This window comes from Cataglyphis hispanica, chromosome 21 (genome assembly GCF_021464435.1).
Source record: "Cataglyphis hispanica isolate Lineage 1 chromosome 21, ULB_Chis1_1.0, whole genome shotgun sequence".
Taxonomy (NCBI): domain Eukaryota; kingdom Metazoa; phylum Arthropoda; class Insecta; order Hymenoptera; family Formicidae; genus Cataglyphis; species Cataglyphis hispanica.
In genome coordinates, this window is record NC_065974.1 from 3,116,616 (window position 1) to 3,137,703 (window position 21,088).

At 36.7% G+C, this 21,088-nt stretch overlaps 2 protein-coding genes across 3 annotated transcripts in view; both read left to right on the forward strand.

The window, feature by feature from the left end:
• The first annotated feature begins 2,981 nt into the window (after positions 1–2,981).
• LOC126857299 (fibrous sheath CABYR-binding protein-like) overlaps positions 2,982–21,088 on the forward strand; it is a 171,593-nt gene continuing 153,486 nt past the window's right edge. The window contains exon 1 of the mRNA XM_050606589.1: positions 2,982–2,986. The gene's annotated coding sequence lies outside the window, so the exon portion shown is untranslated. The remainder of the gene's footprint in view (positions 2,987–21,088) is intronic.
• Positions 3,328–20,568, forward strand: LOC126857301 (F-box/LRR-repeat protein 20). 2 transcript variants are annotated; one of them, XM_050606592.1, is made up of 9 exons: positions 3,328–3,520; positions 12,624–12,866; positions 13,260–13,327; positions 13,835–13,964; positions 14,076–14,537; positions 15,055–15,246; positions 15,321–15,422; positions 15,569–15,784; positions 16,266–20,568. In XM_050606592.1, exons 1-9 carry the CDS (start codon positions 3,491–3,493, stop codon positions 16,371–16,373), a joined length of 1,551 nt encoding a protein of 516 aa, XP_050462549.1. In that variant the 5' UTR covers positions 3,328–3,490; the 3' UTR covers positions 16,374–20,568. The 2 variants fall into 2 exon arrangements, with proteins under 2 accessions (XP_050462549.1, XP_050462548.1); XM_050606591.1 differs by lacking the exon at positions 12,624–12,866 and having other exon boundaries at positions 3,367–3,520.

Genomic DNA, 21,088 nt, shown 5'->3' on the forward strand with positions numbered 1-21,088 from the left:
GGACACTGGCGATCCATTATCTTGACATTTTGACAAACGTAATAAGAGTTTTCTTCATGAGATAATCTTACAATGCCCTTGTCCAAAGAATATTCAAGTTTCTTCACGGATGCATTCTATAAAAATTTACGCTCTGTTTTCGTTTGAGATCTTTTTTGCACATTTCTGGTGGTATCGTGATTTTGATTGTACCAAAAAATAATTTTTATTGATTTTTATATATATAATCATAAACATCGTGTAATAACAATTTTGATCTTACTAACACGCATTAAAGAAACGGTGATAAGATAAGACTATGTTGTGTTGGAAATTTAATTGATTTGACTTAAAAATTATTTTAAATCTTGTTCATACATATTCAAGCAGATTCTTCTGTACTTTATATTAAAAAAAAAAAAATATAAAAAAATAAAGAACTAACTTAAATTCACAGCTTTCAGAGATCATCTCATCTCTCATTGTGGAAAAGTTTTGTTGCACTATAATGTCTTGCATTTGACAGTTTAAAATACTGATTATTACAACAAGCATATTGTTTATTTTATTATTTAATAATAACTTTCTGCAAAAAATTTTTATTTTTATTGACACAAAACTGAATACTTAACTCAGGATTTTTATCGACTAAGATTTGTTTTATATTATTATTGATTGAAATTACAAAAACAGCCACCAAAATTATTCAGCAAGATTTTGTGAATATAATATTTAGCAAATAATTTTCTATGGTACGATCGAGAAAAAGAATATCACATATGCAAAACATATAATTTCGTTTATATCAGATTATTCAGAACGAATAACAATCATATTTCTTATTGTCAGAATGTAGAATCTGCGCTAAGGAAATACACGATATCGATAAAAATAAAGAATGAAATCATATATAATAAAATGATCGTGTGCGATTCAATGAATCTTTTGTAAAAAGATCCATCTGTTAAGCAGACATACCTACACTTACAAGGAACTATTGAAAAGATGATTTACATTTTAGCTTAAAATATAGAAAATGCTAATTATTAATTTTATAGAAAACAAATAATAATAATATTTTAATATCATGATTATTCAAAAGAAATATAGCGATTAACGTATGTTAAATAACAACAGTAATTAGATGCAATATTCTGTAATATTTTGCAACAAAATAACAATTTTATTTAGGACAATAAAATATATATATATATATATATATACATATGTATATATGTTTCATATATTTGATTATCATTACGTGTATGTATGTGATAAAAATGTCTTTTAGTTCCTTCTTTAAAGCAATTTTATTGTTAATATAAAAGATAGAGCTGTTATTATTTTTTATAATTATAATTAAAATCCTATTATGATTCGATATAAATTATGAGATATTGAGTTAATTAAAAAAAATAAGCTCATAAAAAATGATAAACGATAAAAGTAATAAGTAATAAACATTCACATTCTTCTTTAGAAAAACAAAACAAATTCGAAATATATTCTCGAAAAGTATTTAATTAAAACGCAAATTGTTTCCTGAATTCAATGACTTATCAATAATAATAAGCCGATAATTTAAATGAATATCGATAATGTCATATATCATCGATAAAAATATATGAACTTTAAAATTTGTAACCGCTCGCAAGATTCTCCAATCAGAAATTTCAAAAGAATTTTCTTAATCATCGCTACGCATTGTAAATCTTTATTACATATATTAAAAATTGTTATATATACATATACAAAACGCAAGAGAATACATGTATGGAATGCTTTATATGTATTATTCGCAATCACAAATCTATTATGATTAGCAATTATGCAATTTTTCATTTAGTTTTTTATTTAGTTAGCTCTTTTATGATTAATGTAATCTACATATGTCATAAATACAGGATACGATTATAAATATCGCATCATTAAGCATGTTAAAAATCATACATTTTATATTAAATCAATAAATTTAATCAAAGATAGATTTTTGAATCCGTAGCTTGTTCCAAATTACGAAACGTCGCATATATATATATATATATATATATATATATATATATATATATACCGTTGTTCTGTTTGTCGACCACAATCTATAATGGTTTGATAATATTCGACCTATTAAAATCTATACTTGAAAAATATATTGATTTATCTTGTCGATTTGATTATCGTTTGATAATAGGTCTGATTCACGCGAAATTATATAATCAAATGTAATACGCGTGAAGAATAAACAGGAATAAATTTTTTTAATTTAACGTTTTCCTAGCAACAATTTTATAAGCTAGCATAAATTTCATAAGCTAGGTTTTTTAATTTACTGAATTTACTGAATAATTTAATAAAATTTTTCTTTTTGACATGTATAATTATTGTAAGTATATTTTTTATTTTGGATTCTAAAGAAATTTACTAAAAAGCAATAGCCATTAGTATATTTATATAAATATTCAATTAATATAATACTCGAATATCAAATACATTAATTGGCAAATAGTATTTTCTTCGACATTTGAAGCGACATTTAGTGTCCTGTTATACGCACTACGCACTACATTAATCGATAATGTTAATGTGCTTATTAAGCTAATCATACTACTCATCATCGATTGTATTACGCCTTCTCTTTGTTGTATCATCGATGATATCATTCACTATGATATTGAATTAGCTATGAATTATCCAACAATCCTATCTTGACTGAATTGTACGTTCCTATTTATGCACGTTTACTATGTCATCATGAAATTAGTACCAGCTGATTGCTTTAACGAGAAAAGCTTATATCATTAGATAATAATCAACTCTTCATTAACGCGCAACATTCGAGACACTCGCCATCTCTCGCAATCCCTCCATCTGTAAATTAAATATTTCGGTCAAACCACAATGGAATCCAGGTCAACAAGATTATTTCTTCCTTCCCCTGTCTTTGCCGTGTTTTCTATCCAAAATGTGAATCAAAAGCGGACCTAGTAACACGCGCCAATCTTAATTTCACGCTCATCCTGGGACGCATAACGTTCGTTCCATCCTGTCATCGGTAACTTGATAACGTAATTGACCAACGTCGATAATAATACCATCAGCAATGCCGACTGCGGATGCAAAATAGTTCTTTGTTTCGGAACGAGATGAGGCATACCTCTCTCAACGTCACGTCGCGCACACAAGGCGCACGTCGTCCAGTCGCCCTACTCAAAAATAACGATCCAATGGGAAGCGAGTAAACAATGGCTACGGAAGCGTCGATTGGCCGCGCTGTCGTCAAGTCGACCGCGGCCGACGAATCTGCGGATCGTGCGTCACGGCCCCGACGGAAAGTGGCGGCGCTCCGTTCTGTCAGTCACCCCTTTCCCCACCGCGACCGCACGTCGAGCATTCAGTAGACTCGGCCATTTCTCTCGCGAAGCGTAGATATTCGCTCAGCCGCGCGACGTTTTTTTTTGCGACTGCACCGTGCGGGTACTCCCGGAAGTTTTGCAAAATAACGCGACGCAAAAGGATGATACACTCCGGGCGCACCAGGCTCGAGGTAAGTCAACGCCGTTTTCCGAGCGTACGCGGTTGAAAAACGCGAATCCTAGAAACGCGCGTCAAAGTGCCACACGTCCGGGGGGGTCGTGCGTGTTCAATGTTGTCATTGCCGAGGCGAACAGCTGATTCGTTCCCCTGGCCTCCGCGAAGCGCGGCGACCACCATGGGCATCCTCATTGCCGTTGTTTCGCGTCCCTATCACGATGTCGCGAGGAAGATAACGACGACGACGACGACGACGACGACGACGACGACGATGACGACCTACGACAAGGACGACGGCGGTAAAGGCGTCATGCGCCAGGGCATTCTCTCGTTATTGTGGCTGGCTGGCTGGCTGGCTGGCAACACGCTGTCATTCTCGAATCTTTTTCGCGTGCATGTTACATATATATTCTCATCGACCAACCAAGCAACCGAGCAAGCCTGCATAGCTAGTCAGCCAGCTCCATCCTTTGTCCTTTCTTTCCTCTTTCCTCCTGTCCTTCCTTTCCGTCTTTATTTCTCTTTTTCGCGCTCCACCTCTTTGTCTCTCTCTCTCTCTCTCTCTCTCTCTCTCTCTCTCTCTCTCTCTCTCTCTCTCTCTCTCTCTCTCTCTTTCTCCGTCACTCTCGCTATCGCGGTGGCTACGTCGCCAGCGATGCGTCTCGTTGTTAAATGCACGCCTTCCCCTCCCCCGCGCCCTGCTTACTATTCTCTTTGTTCTTCGTTTCTGGCTGCGTTCGAGCAGCGACGAAGACGAGGAAGACGACGACGACGACGAAGACGAGGAAGACGACGACGACGACGACGATGACGACAACGCGCGAACGGAATGTCAATGAGCGTCATTGTTCATTGAGCGACCCGCGTTGACGATCACGACGCTGCCAATCTGATCGGACAAACGATGTTCCTCGACGATCATCGCAACGGCGAGCGCGTCATCGTTCGCGCGCGCGTTCTCGGACGTCGCTCTCTCGAGACGAAACGGTGGCGAGGCGAGGCGAGGCGAGATGATGCGTCGTGACGCTCGTCGTCGCGACGACACCGCCAAAATCGCGCGCGTCGTCGTACAGACGAGCGTAAACACAAGCGGGCGCGCGTGCTCGTTGCTTTCGATAACAATGTGTGCCTGACAGTGATAAGCAAGAAGCTGTGAATGAGTCCGTGTTTTCGTAGCGTTCTCTGTCTCACGCTGTCTCTAACCCATGGAGATTAAATATCTTAAATTGTATATGTATATGTGTATGTGTGTGTGTGTGTGTGTGTGTGTGTGTGTGTGTGTGTGTGTGTGTGTGGTGGTAGTGCTGTGTAGTGTGTGTGTGTGTGTGTGTGTGTGTGTGTGTGTGTGTGTGTGTGTGTGTGTGAGTGAGTGTGTGAGTGTGTGTGGGTGTGTGAAAGATACATATCTCTTTGTTTAATAATTTTGTTATTTTTCCAATTACACGGCACTCGGATTATAACAATGCGGCTGATTTTCATAAGAATAATAATAATAATAGTAATAATGGATCCGGTGGTCTTTATAGTAAACTACTTCGCTATCTTATGTTTGAATTAGATAATTCGGATACGTTGATAACAGGAACGTTATTAAATATGTTATATTGGATCTATAAACATGCATAGTATAAATATTATACGTGTGATGTATGTCTTTCACATTCTTACAAAATTGCGACGTACATCGGTTATCTGTCAAATTGAAATAAATTGCTCTCGGACATTAAGAGTAGATTATTAATCCGATATTAATTTTATTTGTGTCTTGATTGAGAATTCTTATAGCTTATAAGATATTCATTTTTATTTACAATAACAATGCTGAAAATTAGGACGGTTAATTAAATGCACTCTAGAAAAATTATAAATTGTTATATTACGAAACTACATATATATTTTAGAGATAGATTTTTTTCGCTAAGAGATTTTTTTTTTTTTATAAATATACTCTGTTTTTTTATATGTGTATTTTTTTTATTTTTGTTTTTAATAAAAGATGTACATTATAAATGAAATGTTGCAACACAACATCATGTTATTGCAATCTCGGCAAATAAACAAATAAAATCTGTTTCTGTAATTTTTATTACTCCATTCATGAGTTGTAAATTGCGAAAAGTTATTGGCGTGTTTATATAGGACTTCTTCGACCAAGCATCATAGATCATGAGCGTCAAATCAAAATGTAAAACGTATAAATAATTAAGATATGAAAATATCGCAAGTTTTCAAGTTCTGAGAATGACAAAACTCAGAGATTTTTAATCTCAATTCTTATCAAATTGATTTATCGTATCTCTGTCATCTCCATCCTACCCTCCCTGTCATCTCTCTCTCTCTCTCTCTCTCTCTCTCTCTCTCTCTCTCTCTCTTTCTCTGTGCTCCTTCGCTAATATGCTTAATGTTTCTTTCTTCGTTGATGTCAATTTCTTTCATGTTTCGAAAGTTGACATGTTCTTTTTAACTGCATTACTATTGTTGTGCTTCTTGTACTCAAAACGAAACCTGTGTATGTCGGAGACAGAAAGCGAGAGAGAGAGAGAGAGAGAGAGAGAGAGAGAGAGAGAGAAAGAGAAAGAGAAAGAAGAGGATCAAATTTGTGCAAGAAAGTGTACAGAGCGCGGACAAAGAGAACATTATATATATATATATATATATATATATATATATATATATATATATACACAGGATGTCCTAGAATTGGTGGAAGGGGTGTAACATACACTTATAACATTGTTGCTTGCGAATTTCGGAGCAAACTTTTCTCGAGCGAAGATATCGTAGGAGGTCGTCACACGCTCATTCATTTTTCGCAATTCTCCCATCTTAAATATGCGATATTCCGCAAACTAAGCCTCGAATTAAACTACCGTTAAAGTAAAGTCCGCCTCTCTCGGATCCAACAACTGAGTAATGCGTCCCGTGATTTATCTACCGTCAAGGTTAATTCACGAAAGCCCCTTCATTCTCGAAAACACTATTGCCTCCTTGATATTGCGCCGTTAAATAAATATATCGACGACAAAAATATAACTCGAGGAAATCGCATCCGTCTCTATTTTGCTCTCCGCTTCGTTTCGCGACATCTCTTTGGCGACTGTCGCGCGATTGTTGTTCATCGATGATCACGTCGCGCTTCCGGCATCGCATACGGTATCCGGACGCGCGCCGAAATTTAACCAGCATCGTCCGCAATTCTCCGGAATATAATTTCTTAGCAACACGATCGGCGCTCTCGTGATTCCGCGAAGAGGAGGATGCGCGCGCGCGAGCATGGACGCATCGGCGCGTGTCGCCCGTCACGAGAACGATTCTCTTTCTCGGCCATCGACATGCCTGTGATTTCGCCAAACGAGACCCTGGCGATTTTCCATTCATTCCGGAAAATTGAACAGATATTTTGACGCTTCGCCGATCAATCCGCATATTGAGCCGCTCTCTCTCTCTCTTTCTCTTCTATTTTTTGTGTAAAATTTTTATACGTACATGACACGTTCCTTATTTATTTCTTTTAATATTTATCATATATGAATGTAATGAAAAAATATCTTCAATATTCATTATTCTCGAGCGTGAAATAGCTTTGAAAATTTTTCAAGTTTACTGTTGCATCGTAACTATCGTAGACGGGATAAATGCCAAATTCTCAGGAAATCTAGAGATATTGTTGTGATGTTTTTATCGCGATCTGTATTATTAGTCAACACACGGATTAGATTATATATATAAACTTTCTAATATTGAGACTTGTCGACACGGGTTTAGGAGCCACATCGTTGGCGCGCTTCCTCGTGACGAGCGAGCGTTTTGTCGCGAGGGCAAGAAGATGTAACGGCCTATCAACAATGCAACGTGATGGAGGTCGTGGACGGGCTATATGTGTATCTTTCATTTTGAGTTTATTATTAACTTACCGTGAATAACTTCGTCGCTGAGTGCCCTTTCTTTCTCTTCATGATCGATTTTAATCGATTTGAAATTACGATCAAGATTTTGCAGAATTTTTATTTAATTCAATTTAATATCTTGCGATAAGAGAGAATGCTATAAATGTTTCAAAATGTTTTTTTTTTTTGTTATGCGAGATCAGGTGATTTGATTTTATCAGAATTTAATCTGATATCGTATAAGTCATGACACATATGTATATCTGTCACATTAACGCAGTGATATCAGAGCAAGAAAAAAAAAGCGAGAAATAGATAATTCTATCAAAATAGAAATTATTAATATATTTTTAAATGAAAAACATGCAGATCTTTTTAACGATAATAATTTTAATCGATTTTTATTTAAAAATATAATAGAACAAATGGCATCTTAAATTTCTTCGAAGCGCTTAAGTTCGAAGACAACTATTTTATTCACGCGCGATTCCTTTTGATATTTTAACTTTTCACGCCAAATAGTTTGCATAGTTTCATTGCTCCTGGAATTTTGTAACAAAATCCTGTAACAAGAAACGAAACTTTTCTCAAATATCTAAAAGTGCCTCGTGTATTTTTCGATCGATATAGTTAAGCACACGTGTTTTCTGATACGTATCTCAACAATTTTTAATTTAAAATTAAAAAATTTTTTCTTGTTTCTCCTGCTTTTGTAAACCATGATCCATGGATCGGATAACATCGGAGGAGTTAAAAAGATTTTTGTTTGAATGGTGTTTCGGGAAAATCTCACGACAAGTAATCGTAGCCGACACACGTAAACAGAAATTATAGGACGCGCGCATCACGAAGTGACGTCACATTGCATTGTGTTCTGGGCGCAATGGAATTTATTAAAAACTGAATCTACATTCACACATTGTGTGACTGTGACGGCAAAGAAATATAGATCTTAGAAAAACAATCACTCTATATTATTAAAGGTGTAATAATAATGTGTAATAAAAATAACACGATAACGACGACATATATATAAATAAAACGAAAGAATTGACTAATTAAATATTAATTCAAAATTAATCGGAATTTTTGAATAATATCTAATTTCATGTATTTAAAAAAAAAAACATTAATGTTCAGAGAAAGGAATTAAATCGAGTAGTTGATTGATAAGAAAATTAAATATAGAAAATTCTGAAAATATGAGGAGTTATTTGTCATCGAGCTATCGCCCAGCGGCTTTTTTCGTCGTATCGTCCTCGTTCGTTTTTTTTTTTTTTTTAACTCCCTCCCGGTTGCGAAGCGAGATTCTCGACGACCGCATTGATCTCTCGCGACCGCGATACCGCTCGCTCTCTCGCGGGTCTCCCTGATAAAGATAAGGAATAATGGAAGGCAATCGTATCGACGGCGTCTCGCGCGCGGGGGTCCTCGCCCCCCCACGTCTCGTCGCGTCGCGTCGTTTCACGATTTGCGCACTTTGTTTACGGCGCGTACCCGCTATTTGTCTTCCGCATTTAACACCGCGGCGCGGTGTATTGCCTCTGTGTGTGTATTTAAGGTGTATGGCGAATCGATGTCAGTTTATTTTGCCGCTTTTCAGCCCGCCCGCGCGCGGAATTCGCCGCACCGCGCGAAATCGGAGAAACAAGGCAGACGCCAAGAGAGTCGAGATTCAGAGTTTTCACATCTGTCTCTTAATTTGATTTAATTTGTCAATTCTTTTTTATACATGCGTGTATATATATATATATATATATATATATATATATATATATATATATATATTATATAATGTTCTGAGAAAGATGTTACATATCGCTTGCGCTAATTTATTCTAAAGTTAAGTAATAATAAAGTTATTAAGAAGCACTCCTCGGGATTCGCAAGCGCGCTTTAACTTTTAACAAGAAAATCCACAGCGATAACGCTATTAAAGTCAATGCGTGTATAATATAACTGCCGTGACTTATTTACAGTAATGTATAGACTAAAGCAGTCTAATCTTAAGTATATACATAGTCGGTTAGCAATAAGCTTATCGGTACGTATAATTAATTTTTTTTTTTGCGCGATATTCATATCCGAAATTTTTAAATATTTTCTTTAAAAATTTGTTTACATGTGATGAAATAGAGAACGCAATCAAATAGATATTTTTCAATATTATAATTAATTAGTTAAGTGAAAAATACGTTTAATGTAAAAGTTGCTGTACAAGAATTAAGCTTTCTATTTATCTTTAGTCTTCGATGATATAAAGTTCGTTTCAACACAGTGGCAACTGAGAAAGTATATCTGAATTACAATATTCGTGGTGGAATATAAAATGAAAATCTATCTTTCGCAACGGTTATTTTAACTATTTCGCTCGCTGCGCACCGAGGACTATTCCGGATTATACGAGTCGCAATTATTCACGAGGCTGATGCTCGTATTTTACAGTTTAAGGCCGAACGCAATCGCGTATCTTCGTCGCATCGATGGCTATCGTTGAACCGATCGCTTTGTTATTCCGTATAATTTTATGCGACGCTTGCAAACTTGATGCGATAAGGCATGGAAGTTTGAAGAGCCATCCGCGATCTATGCATACGGTCATTATTGATAAAAACGATTTATTATTCAAGGACGCGCACAATGACGAAAGGACGTATCCCAATTTCGTAGACGAGGTAAAATAAACTCTCGCGCGCACGCGAAATCCGCGGGCGAAATTGATCATTTCTGGTGGAACGGCGAAAACGCATATGAAAATAAAATATATCTTGGCTGCAAAACTCTATAATTTTTATGCATTACGAACCCTTTCGATGGAGTTAAAGGCAAAAATTTACTGGAAAATTGTATGGGTTTAAAATTCGAAAAAGAAAGAGAGAGAGAGAGAGAGAGAGAGGAATGGGAAGTCTTATCGCAAGGAAGACCAAGTTTCGCGAAAAAATTATGAATTTATAAGTTATAATTATTCGACAAATTTTCTAACGTCGTTTTAGATAATTTGCGCTTGCATAAATTCTACATGCGCAATATTAGAAGTGCATATCGAGTAAGTAAAAAAGTTGTAAATATCATTTACAACTTTTTTTATAGACATGAATCATGGTATAATAATCTTGTTATTACATTTAAAAAAATGTGTTGAAAAAATATCTTCTTCATTAAAAAATTTTCATATCCCATTAACATGAAAAGTGATTGATAACAAATTAATAAATTCTTCCTTTCTCTGAGAGAGAAAAAAAAAACAATTATATAAATATGTTTGAAATAAATATTACATATATGCAAGTCTATATATTATAATAAAATATCTATATTTCAAACTTTTTTTAGATTCTTTGCATAAAATGTCAATTTGAATTTATTTTTCCTTGCGAAAGAAATTAAAGGAAACAAATTTTTCATTCCAATTGGCATTTATTAAATAAATGTTGAACACAGCAAGTTGGATGTTATAATTTCGTGACCTACAATTGTAACAGTCTTCCTATCCTTACGACCATACGACATGAGAAGCTCTCTCATTGTATATAGATTATTTCCATGTATATATCTCACAGACGTAGGCGAGTTCATTGATTTATTTTTAACATTGACAAGATACAGCTATAACAACTGACCGCGTTAAAAAGATATACAAAAAGCAACATAACCCAGAGTAGAAAAATAGTTCTTTTCGTTTCGAAGCAATTTCTGCATCCGAAAGTAAACATTATATTTTTATATATCTCTATATTATCACTGCATAGGTCGCGAAATACAACTTTGTTATCTTTAATTATTTCTCATCTTACACATCATCAAGCAATTTATTAATTTAATTTATTTCTTACAATATATTATATTGCATATAGGGATAGACACACACACACACACACACACATAAACACACACACTCATACATGATACACACACACGGACATTACACTCGAATGCATCAGCTATTTCATCTTTCGAGATGAAACAACATTACGTCAAAAGAAAAAATTATTTGAGATTCATTCGGCAAACAACATTAACTTGAAAATGTTTGTTGTGAATCCATACTGTTCTGCATCCACCATCGTGTTTGTTTCTGCTTTTATTAACTTCTTGATAATCAAACATTTTCAGCGAGCTCTCATTGAAAATGCAACGAGACATCATATGATGTCGATCGGGTCGCATGATAGCTTTCGTTGAGAATCAAACGCGGAAATAAAACTCGGAGATAAAAAATGTTTCACGTTAATTAATAACGGATATGAGAGGTCGCGATACGCTCAATCGCATGCATGTTAATCAAACGTATGATGTACAGTCTGTTACATAAATCGTGTCGTCTGACAGATTATTATCTTTCAAAAAAATATTGACGAATCGAAATTTGACGTTACATAGATAAGTAACAATGCATGATATACTTTAGGATACATATATTTAAACCCTTATACGGTTTTTGTTGTATGTATATGTTTTTTTATAATAATTTTTGTGTAACGTTGTACTAATGATATGTATATATGACCATGCGATTAGCAACGCTTGCTTATATTCGAATTTACTTGCAAATTAACAGTTGTATCACTTTCCAATCAGAATATCGTGCCATCATTTGAATTCCGACTTTGCATACGCTATTGTTCACACCGGGATCGACGATGAATTAATTGGCGATTAGTATGTGGCGAAAGGAAATCGCGCATATAGATGCGTCGTAGGTGTTTCCGCAATTTAGAATATGGCATAATTATTAGAGATGGTATATCGTATATTTATATAGTAATTATTACAATTAATAATATTTACACATTATGATTAATATTGAAATTTTAAATAAATAAGATATTCTGTATTAAATAACATATTCTGTCTTAAATGACATATTCTACATTAAATACTAAATCACTTTAGAGTTAATTATCATGCATTTAATAATTCCGATAATAAACGAACTGAAAATTGAGAATCTCAGTGCTAAAAACAACAACCAAAATTTATAATTAATTAAATCTATTTAAAAAAAATTATAGTTGTAATAGATTTTACGTATATAATTATGGATGCGTGATTGGGATATAAGATTATGGATTTATAAACTGTCATTCTTGCGTCTGTCTCTCTCGTGAAATTCTCCAATTTCGTGCGTGCGACGAAAAAGGAAATACCGTTCAAGGCCGCGAATCCGCTTATCATGCGGAGAGTGCGAGCACCGGGTGCGATGACACGTATTGGGATGTTTTTTTTTAGAAAAAAATAAGTCTGCAACAGTTAGGAGTGGGAGGAGGGGGCCAAGGGGTACTGGCGGTCGAGGAATCGGAAAAGGGTGGCGGCGGTACCGGTGGACAATGGTGGAAGCAGCAGCATCCATCCTATCATCACCATTATCACCATCATCATCATCAACAACACTATCATCATCAGGGCGGTTATTACACGTCGCAATCGCATACTCACAACCCTGTCACTACCATGAAGCAATCCTACATGCAGGTTAGTTAATCTAGAGAACTCTATCCACTCTATCCATATGCCAATGCTTAGATCTTTACTACAGATGTCTTTCCATCCGCGCCTTCTACCTCCCCCCTCCTCCCTTTTTTCATGATGTCTGGTCATGAAAAGCGTGTATCTAACGTGCGTCCTTCTCTCCTTCTAATTTTTCCGTCTTCCTTCCCTATCCTTCTATCACATGTGTGTATGTCTGTATCTGTGTATCTATGTGTGTGTATGTATGTATGTGTGTGTATGTGTGTGTGTATAACAGAGCAAAGTGTCAGCTGCTCTCTGTGAACATTTGTCGCTCTGTGAGAGTGATAACGCAGCCGCGGTCCGCTTCGTCATATATATTCACAGTCGTATTTAATCACGTGTCTTTCCTTACAGCTAACATGGGTGTTTCACGATGACGAGGCGCAGATTAACAAGAAACTGCCAAAAGAATTGCTACTCAGGTACGACGACGGGCTTACACATCTCGGCTTAACAAAAATTATTTTTATATCATAAGACTGGCGAGACTTATCGCAATAGACGATTGGTTTCAATTATAAAAAGGAAAATGAAAAAATATAAGACACCCGTTGTATATTTGATTTCGCATTAAATATTTTCGTGTTTATAGTTGATAAATTGTAAGAATAAAGAGAAATATAATAAAGAGAAATATATACGAATTATATATCGCAAAATATGTGAATAATAGAATTTTTCTATTTTTTAATGATTTTTTTATAGATTTTTATTTAAATTGAACTACAGTATCCCACACATACCTTTAGCCTCATCTTTCAAAATTTTTTACAACCGAGGCGCAAGCATGATTTTTACGCAGTGAGACGTAAAATATATTACGTCCTATTAGCCTCGCGAAAAACTTAAGTCCACACTCTTCCGTTTGCAAAGTGATCGCGAAGTGTACAACGCGATAGCACGCGCTAACGAATCTCTGTGATTGACAGAATTTTTTCGTACCTCGATGTCGTATCGCTATGCCGTTGTGCCCAAGTAAGCAAGGCCTGGAACGTGTTAGCGCTCGATGGGTCCAATTGGCAGAGGATCGATCTCTTCGACTTTCAACGAGACGTGGAGGTAAATAGAAAGGGAAGGACGATAATCGCGTGATAATCGAATTTTTTGATCACCGATCAAACTTTTAAGCCGCGATTAACGCGTATTGTGGCGGGGGATGTTTGTGCGTAGGGACCAGTAATAGAAAATATCTCGAGGCGTTGCGGCGGATTTCTCAGGCAGCTCTCGCTCAAAGGATGTCAGAGCATCGGCAACAACTCTATGCGCACTCTAGCTCAATCGTGTCCCAATATCGAGGAACTCAATCTGAGCCAGTGCAAGAGGATCTCGGATGCGACATGCGCGGCCCTCAGCAGTCATTGCCCCAAACTTCAGCGACTGAATTTGGACTCGTGTCCCGAGATAACGGACATGTCCCTAAAGGATCTCGCGGCTGGCTGTCCGCTGCTCACTCACATCAATCTCTCGTGGTGCGAACTGCTCACCGACAACGGGGTCGACGCGCTCGCCAAGGGTTCCCGGGAACTCCGTAGCTTCCTGAGCAAGGGATGCCGCCAGCTCACGGACAAGGCTGTAATGTGTTTGGCGCGCAACTGTCCTAATCTCGAGGCGATCAATCTACACGAATGCAGGGTACTTATCTCATTGACTCCATATAGAGAATTACGCAAAGAGAAACAATTGCGCGTTTTGCGCCTCTCGGACATGCTTGCGATGAATTTGCCGTCGATGAAACATCGCCACTGTTTTTTTCGAGATAAAACTCGTTCTCGTGTCTCTCTCTCTCGTTAAAAACAAATTAAAATTTGTTTTTCTTTAAACCGATAAAGTTAAAGGAGGAATTTGTGCGAAATAAAATCTGCAATTTGATTTAATAGCATACGTTTGTACGAAAAATACTAAAAGATTTCATTTTTTAATAAGAAGTGAGATATATTAAAGTAAGATATAAAGTGAGATATATTAAAGTAAAAAAGAAAAAATTTCAATTATTTATATATATTTTGTTGATAATAAATCTTGCACGGAATATATTTAATATTTAATTTTAAATTTGTATCGAGAAATACGACTTAATGAGTATTGTAGGTATTATGAGTATTATTGGTATTACTGGTAAGTAAAAATCATTTTAGAATCCTTGTTATAGAATATAACGGATGACGGAGTTAGAGAACTTAGCGAACGGTGTCCACGGCTGCATTACGTTTGCCTGTCGAATTGCCCCAATTTAACGGACGCGACGTTGATTAGCCTGGCACAACACTGTCCACTCCTCAATGTACTCGAATGCGTTGCGTGCACCCATTTCACGGATACGGGCTTTCAAGCCCTCGCGAGAGTGAGTTGATCGTCGATCGTTGTTTATTCGAATTTCGTTTCAAACATGAAATCTATCTGAGTCTCGACTTTCAGAATTGCAAATTGCTCGAGAAGATGGATCTGGAAGAGTGCCTTTTAATCACTGACGCCACCTTAACTCACTTGGCGATGGGTTGTCCGAGATTGGAGAAACTAGTGAGTAACGATTCAATATATCAGCATCTATTTAGATACGCGTCGAAGCGTTTTATTTAGCGTTCGCGAGTTTTATTGAACCGCGTATCGTTATCGAGAGCTTTGATAACGGAAACATATGGGTATTGCATTTGACATTTCTGCAGAGTCTGTCACATTGCGAGCTGATCACCGACGAAGGCCTCCGACAAATCGCACTATCGCCGTGCGCGGCTGAGCACTTAGCCGTCTTGGAGCTGGATAACTGCCCGAATATCTCGGACAACGGTCTGAATCATTTGATGCAGGCCTGCCACAATCTTGAACGTATCGAACTTTACGACTGCCTACACATTACCAGAGAGGGCATACGTAAACTCAGAGTACTGTCTCTTATTTTATCATATTTCAGCTGATTGTACGTTACGCGGAAAAAATGAATAATTCTAGTCGCGGAATTGTTATTATTAGCGCCCGTTATTTGCGTATCACGCAACTGTTTATGAATTATAGATCGTGCATTTCGCAAAAAGTATAATTCCGCATAATTATGATACTCCGTCCGGTTGCGATATATAATGTTGCTTTTTCCGTCTAACGATGAATCATGTTTATAAAGAATTTCCGCGAGTGCAGTACATTAGTAGTACATTATGATAGGTAAATTACAGTGAATTACATTACAGTTTAAGGATTATTTTTTTCTTATTTGTTTTGACGAACGAATAAATCGTAATCGTATACTATCGATAATTGTAATCTATTTGTTCGTGAATTCTAATCGTTAATTCTAATTTTTTAGTTATTAATAATTAGTTATTAATAATTTACAGAAATTTAGTTATCGTTTGTATTATATTTTAGGCCCATCTACCAAACTTAAAGGTGCACGCGTATTTCGCACCACCGACTCCGCCACCCAGCGCGGGAGCCTCGCGACAACGATACTGTCGGTGCTGCGTCATTCTGTGATTTTGCCTTCAACTCCTAACTCCGAAGTAAAAATCGTCCGATATATCCACGGGGAATTATAGTGGACCTTTATCGGTGATCGTCAGCTATGGCGATTATGGGACCTCTCTCTTTCTCGTGGTTACCGGAGGAACGTTCTGGTTGCCTATCACACATTGATAAGTGAGAACCGGGGACTCGTTATCAATTGCAAATCGTTAAATCGATTCGAACTCCGAGATGCAATGAGTGAAGTACATCACCATCATCAACACAACCACTGATGCTACTACTGCAATTACCACTATGACCTCTGCTGCTGCTACTATTACTATTAATACCGCTGTTACTATACTTATCATTTCTATTTGTATTCCGTTATCTCGATATAGTATGTGCATCGTTACTCGGTTATATTATGTGCGGGAAGTTAGTTTACAAAGGAAAGAAATTCTCAGGTTTTCTTTAGCAATATTATCGTTTTTTTATGATCTTCATTTAACGTGAATTTGTCACGCGGAAAGGAATGACACACATACTTTTTGAGCTATACGCTTATACTAAGCGTACGTATTTAAAAGCGTGTAGCATATTTTGATTAGCGTTTGGACGCGTATTTTCCTAGCGCTACGCGAGCAAGTTTATCGATTTACGTTGCTCGATAAACACGAGATACTTATTTTAAGATATGTAAATGCGTAAATGTCTTATAAATATCTTAATGAGCACCCGCGCGCGCGCATACAACCAATGGGGTGAGGAAGAAAAGGCAAACGATAGTTTTAGGGGCAATGGAGTCAAGCATAATGCTTACAATTGTATCCAGAAATCGAATTTCATATACACATACACATCTTGATGTGTAACTGTAGCAGTTTCTCAACGAACACTGCCTATAATGCTATTGATAAACGAGAGAAAAAAGAAAAATAAAAAAAACAAATACAATATAGTAATCGCGAATCGAATCTCGTCGTAATGATATTTAGGATATTAATATCGTTTATCGTATAACGTAGACGTACGCACATAAAATATGTGCGGTGAAAATGTTTCTTCTCGGTGTCTGTTTAAAAGTATTAACAGATCGCGTGTACGCGTAATTATTGAGCGACACCTACGAATTTCTTTCCTTTTGTGAAAAAAGAAAAAAAACGCGTATCGCGGAATTTTTCGAATTAAGGGCGCACAATACAATTTTAATGGTGGAAATTTTGACACATTGTGATTGTGGACACTTGCGATAGAGTGAGAAGGAGAGAGAGAGAGAGAGAAAGACGCTCGAGTATCGTCTTTCAAGTCTCGACTTCGATTACCACTGCTGGCGTAGCTTAGCAGTGGTATGCGAAAGATGCATTTTACATCGATTCGCGGGCAGACTGTATTCCGTCCGCGAATCGTACCTTTGAGTCCCGCGTAAATGTAACTTCTCCTCGACAGCCCGGACATCTATTCTCTTTTGTTTTTATTTTCTCTGTTTTATTATCTTTTTTTTTGTAACTTGTCATGGACTAGGAGAGCACAGACTGACAAAAACGAATCAAAGCGTTAATGTGTTAAACCGATTAACTTCGAGCTAGCGGCGAACAGCGCTGGCGCGTTTTTTACTTTTTAAGCCTAGGTTATATAAAAACGGAATGGCGGCAGTATCATGAAGCCAGGGAGTATCGCGAAGAAGAAGGTAATTCGGCGATCTTTAGCCAACTGGATCTTGGATACTCCGTGACTACAGTGACGATGGTGAAGAACAAACAAACAAAAAACGTTTAAGCCAAGTGCTTGTAAAATTCGATCGTAAGATCGGCGCAAATCTTTCGATCGGGCCATGGTATATTGTTCGATGAAGCAACCGACTTCTGCGGGACCTTTGCAGGCGCTATCGAGAGATGAGCAGTTTATTACAAGACGCGAAATATTAAATATGGTTTCCCGAGGCTGCGGACAGATCGCGGGAAAATACAACCCCTATATATACAAATATATATATGGATTTACTATTTTCCATTTAATTGTACACGAGGAAATTCTACACTGCGTAGTTTCTCCGAAGATTGTCACGACGGAACGGATTTGGGTTTCGGAATCGACAAAATTTATTTTGAATATAAAAGAGACAACACACACACACACACGTACACACACACACACACACATACATACATACACCAGCATTGGCTATATTTTTAGAAGTGTACTCTTGCCAGATTTTTACTCGAGAAGATGCCGAGGACGCATTTTGAACGCGTTAATGGCCAGTCGAAGACCAAAACGCGATATTTTTAAGCGGTCCAGTTTCGAAGTGCAATATCCGTCGGACGCACCTCAACATTCTCCTTCCTCTGTCTTTGATTCATGAATCGTGAATCGCGAATGCGTTATATCCTGCTGGTATAACGACACGGCGCGTGTTGTTAGATGTGAGCAAAACATTAAGAAGAGGGAAAAGGAACAATGAAGTACCGATTGTTAATCCTTTGGTAGCACATAAGGGACATACCGCGTATATATATTGAATATATAGCGTGTAACAGAAATAACGGATGCGGCAACCTAGATATATATATATATATATATATATATATATATATATATAAATATAAATAAATATATATAAATATATAAACAACAGTAAATAAATATATAGATAAGATATGTTTTATACGCTGCATGTGTCATCCCTAGTGGAGTAACGTGATCATTATAAACGTCTCGTTTGAAGTCAGGTTAATAATTAATAAGCGATGTACGATTATGCATGACGTAACCGCAATGATGCAGGACACACACATACACATATATACATAAACACACATACACATCACACGCTACCCGCACCCATGCAAACTTTTCCGATCCCTCTCGCGACTCTCGATATGAGCGTATTTTTGCGATTTTTTTTCCGGACTCCGAAGGCGAATTATACCTCGCATACACGGCACTTCGGAATTCGAGATCTCTCACGATTCTCTCTTACGAGCTGAAAGGAGAGAAGTGAATTCCCGATTGACTGCGCCTGCCTGCCATTGGATTTGCGCGAGTTAAACTCAAAATACAAAGTCAATCGCAGTGCCTGAAATGTTACAAGATTAATGATTCTGTGTATCCGGCGAAATTGTTGTCGCGAACGATCATATCGTTTGCCGTGCGATAAATTATAACGCTCATATAGAATGTTGTTTGGCTGAACCAAGGTTTAACTCGGCGTCCGAATGTCAGTTAGGACAGATCGCGATGTGCGCCGATGATAATCACCGGAGGATGATTTGCGAAGACGTTTATTATAGTATAGTTATTGATCGATCGGAACATCTTTATTGTCATCATTAATTACGTTGCGTTTGCCGTGCAACAATCAGGCAGCTTGATAATCGCAAGAATTGTCTGTCGAGAATACCCTTTGATCTAGGCGTGCGGAACTTGCTTTGACGATTTTCAGATAAACGACATTCGCTTGAATTTCTGAGAGAAGAGACAAAGTACCATCACACACTTTCGATGATCGCCACTTACAATTTAATTAATTATAATAATCCGCAGTTGTCACCGTTTTTTGAATCGTGTGTTGTAACGATAATTAAGGAAATAAGAGATCCAAGCGTTGATGCCGAATGATCGAGTAAGTGTTTGGCTGTGCAAGAAGGAAGGCTGAGTAAGTTTGAATAGGAAGGCTGTGAATAGGAAGAGAAAGAAAAAAAAAGAGAGAGAAAGAGAAAACGCGAGCGAGAGTGAAAGGGCGAGAGGGTGTACATGAGTGTCTGTGTGTATGCATGTGTGAGAGAGAAAGATAAAGATTCAGATATTAATCGAAGTCAGCGAAAGTATCCTGATATCCGCTACGTGTATTGACGAATTGACGGATCAGTCTTGTAATAGTCGTGATAAACCGAGGACGATTCGCCGAATCGATCGGATCAGGCGGATCGGCCGTTCTCAATCAGCTCTGTTTTAAGAAATAATGGAAACAAAAAAAAAAATGTTTCACGTACAACATTCATGGTCTACACGTGTCGGCCTACACGTGCCTCCCGACAACCTTAAAGACCTTGACTATCGAGAGGGCGTCGTCGAACAAAAAGAAAAAATAAAATAAACAGATTCGCATACGAATGTAGCTAATTATATTGACACTTCGCTGCTTCGAAAAGCTGCAGTCTACCATGTATATATTTTCAATAATGTATGTATAATAAAATATATTCGAGACAAACTACCAAAAGATTCTGTCATTTTATATTATATATTACATACTCCGTTCACACAAAAGTAAAGTTACTGTAAGATAAATCTATAAATTCAAAATATTTGAAATTGTGTATTAATTTTAAAAAATTGGAGAAACAAAAGACTATATAATATTCATAAAAAATTTGAGAAAAATTTACAAAACATTAAAGATAATTATTAAAAGCAGGCGATATACTTTACAGCGTTATATAAACTGTTGTATGTACATTGTATATGTATGCGCTTCTTTATATAGGATGTTCCAAAGTCATTGCATTTGAAGATGATTTTTAGTGAAAATGTCAAGATCAACAATTTTCGGATAATAAGCAATTAAAAAATAAAGGCTTTTCGCATTCTAAATTTTATGAAGAGTTAAAGATTACCAAAACTACATTTTTCAGTTAATTTCAGATAGAGTTTATTTTAATAGAATTTTAATTTTTGAGGTTTGTCGTTAATTACAAAGATACATGATGACAAAAATTGGAAACTTGCAAAAAATGATGACC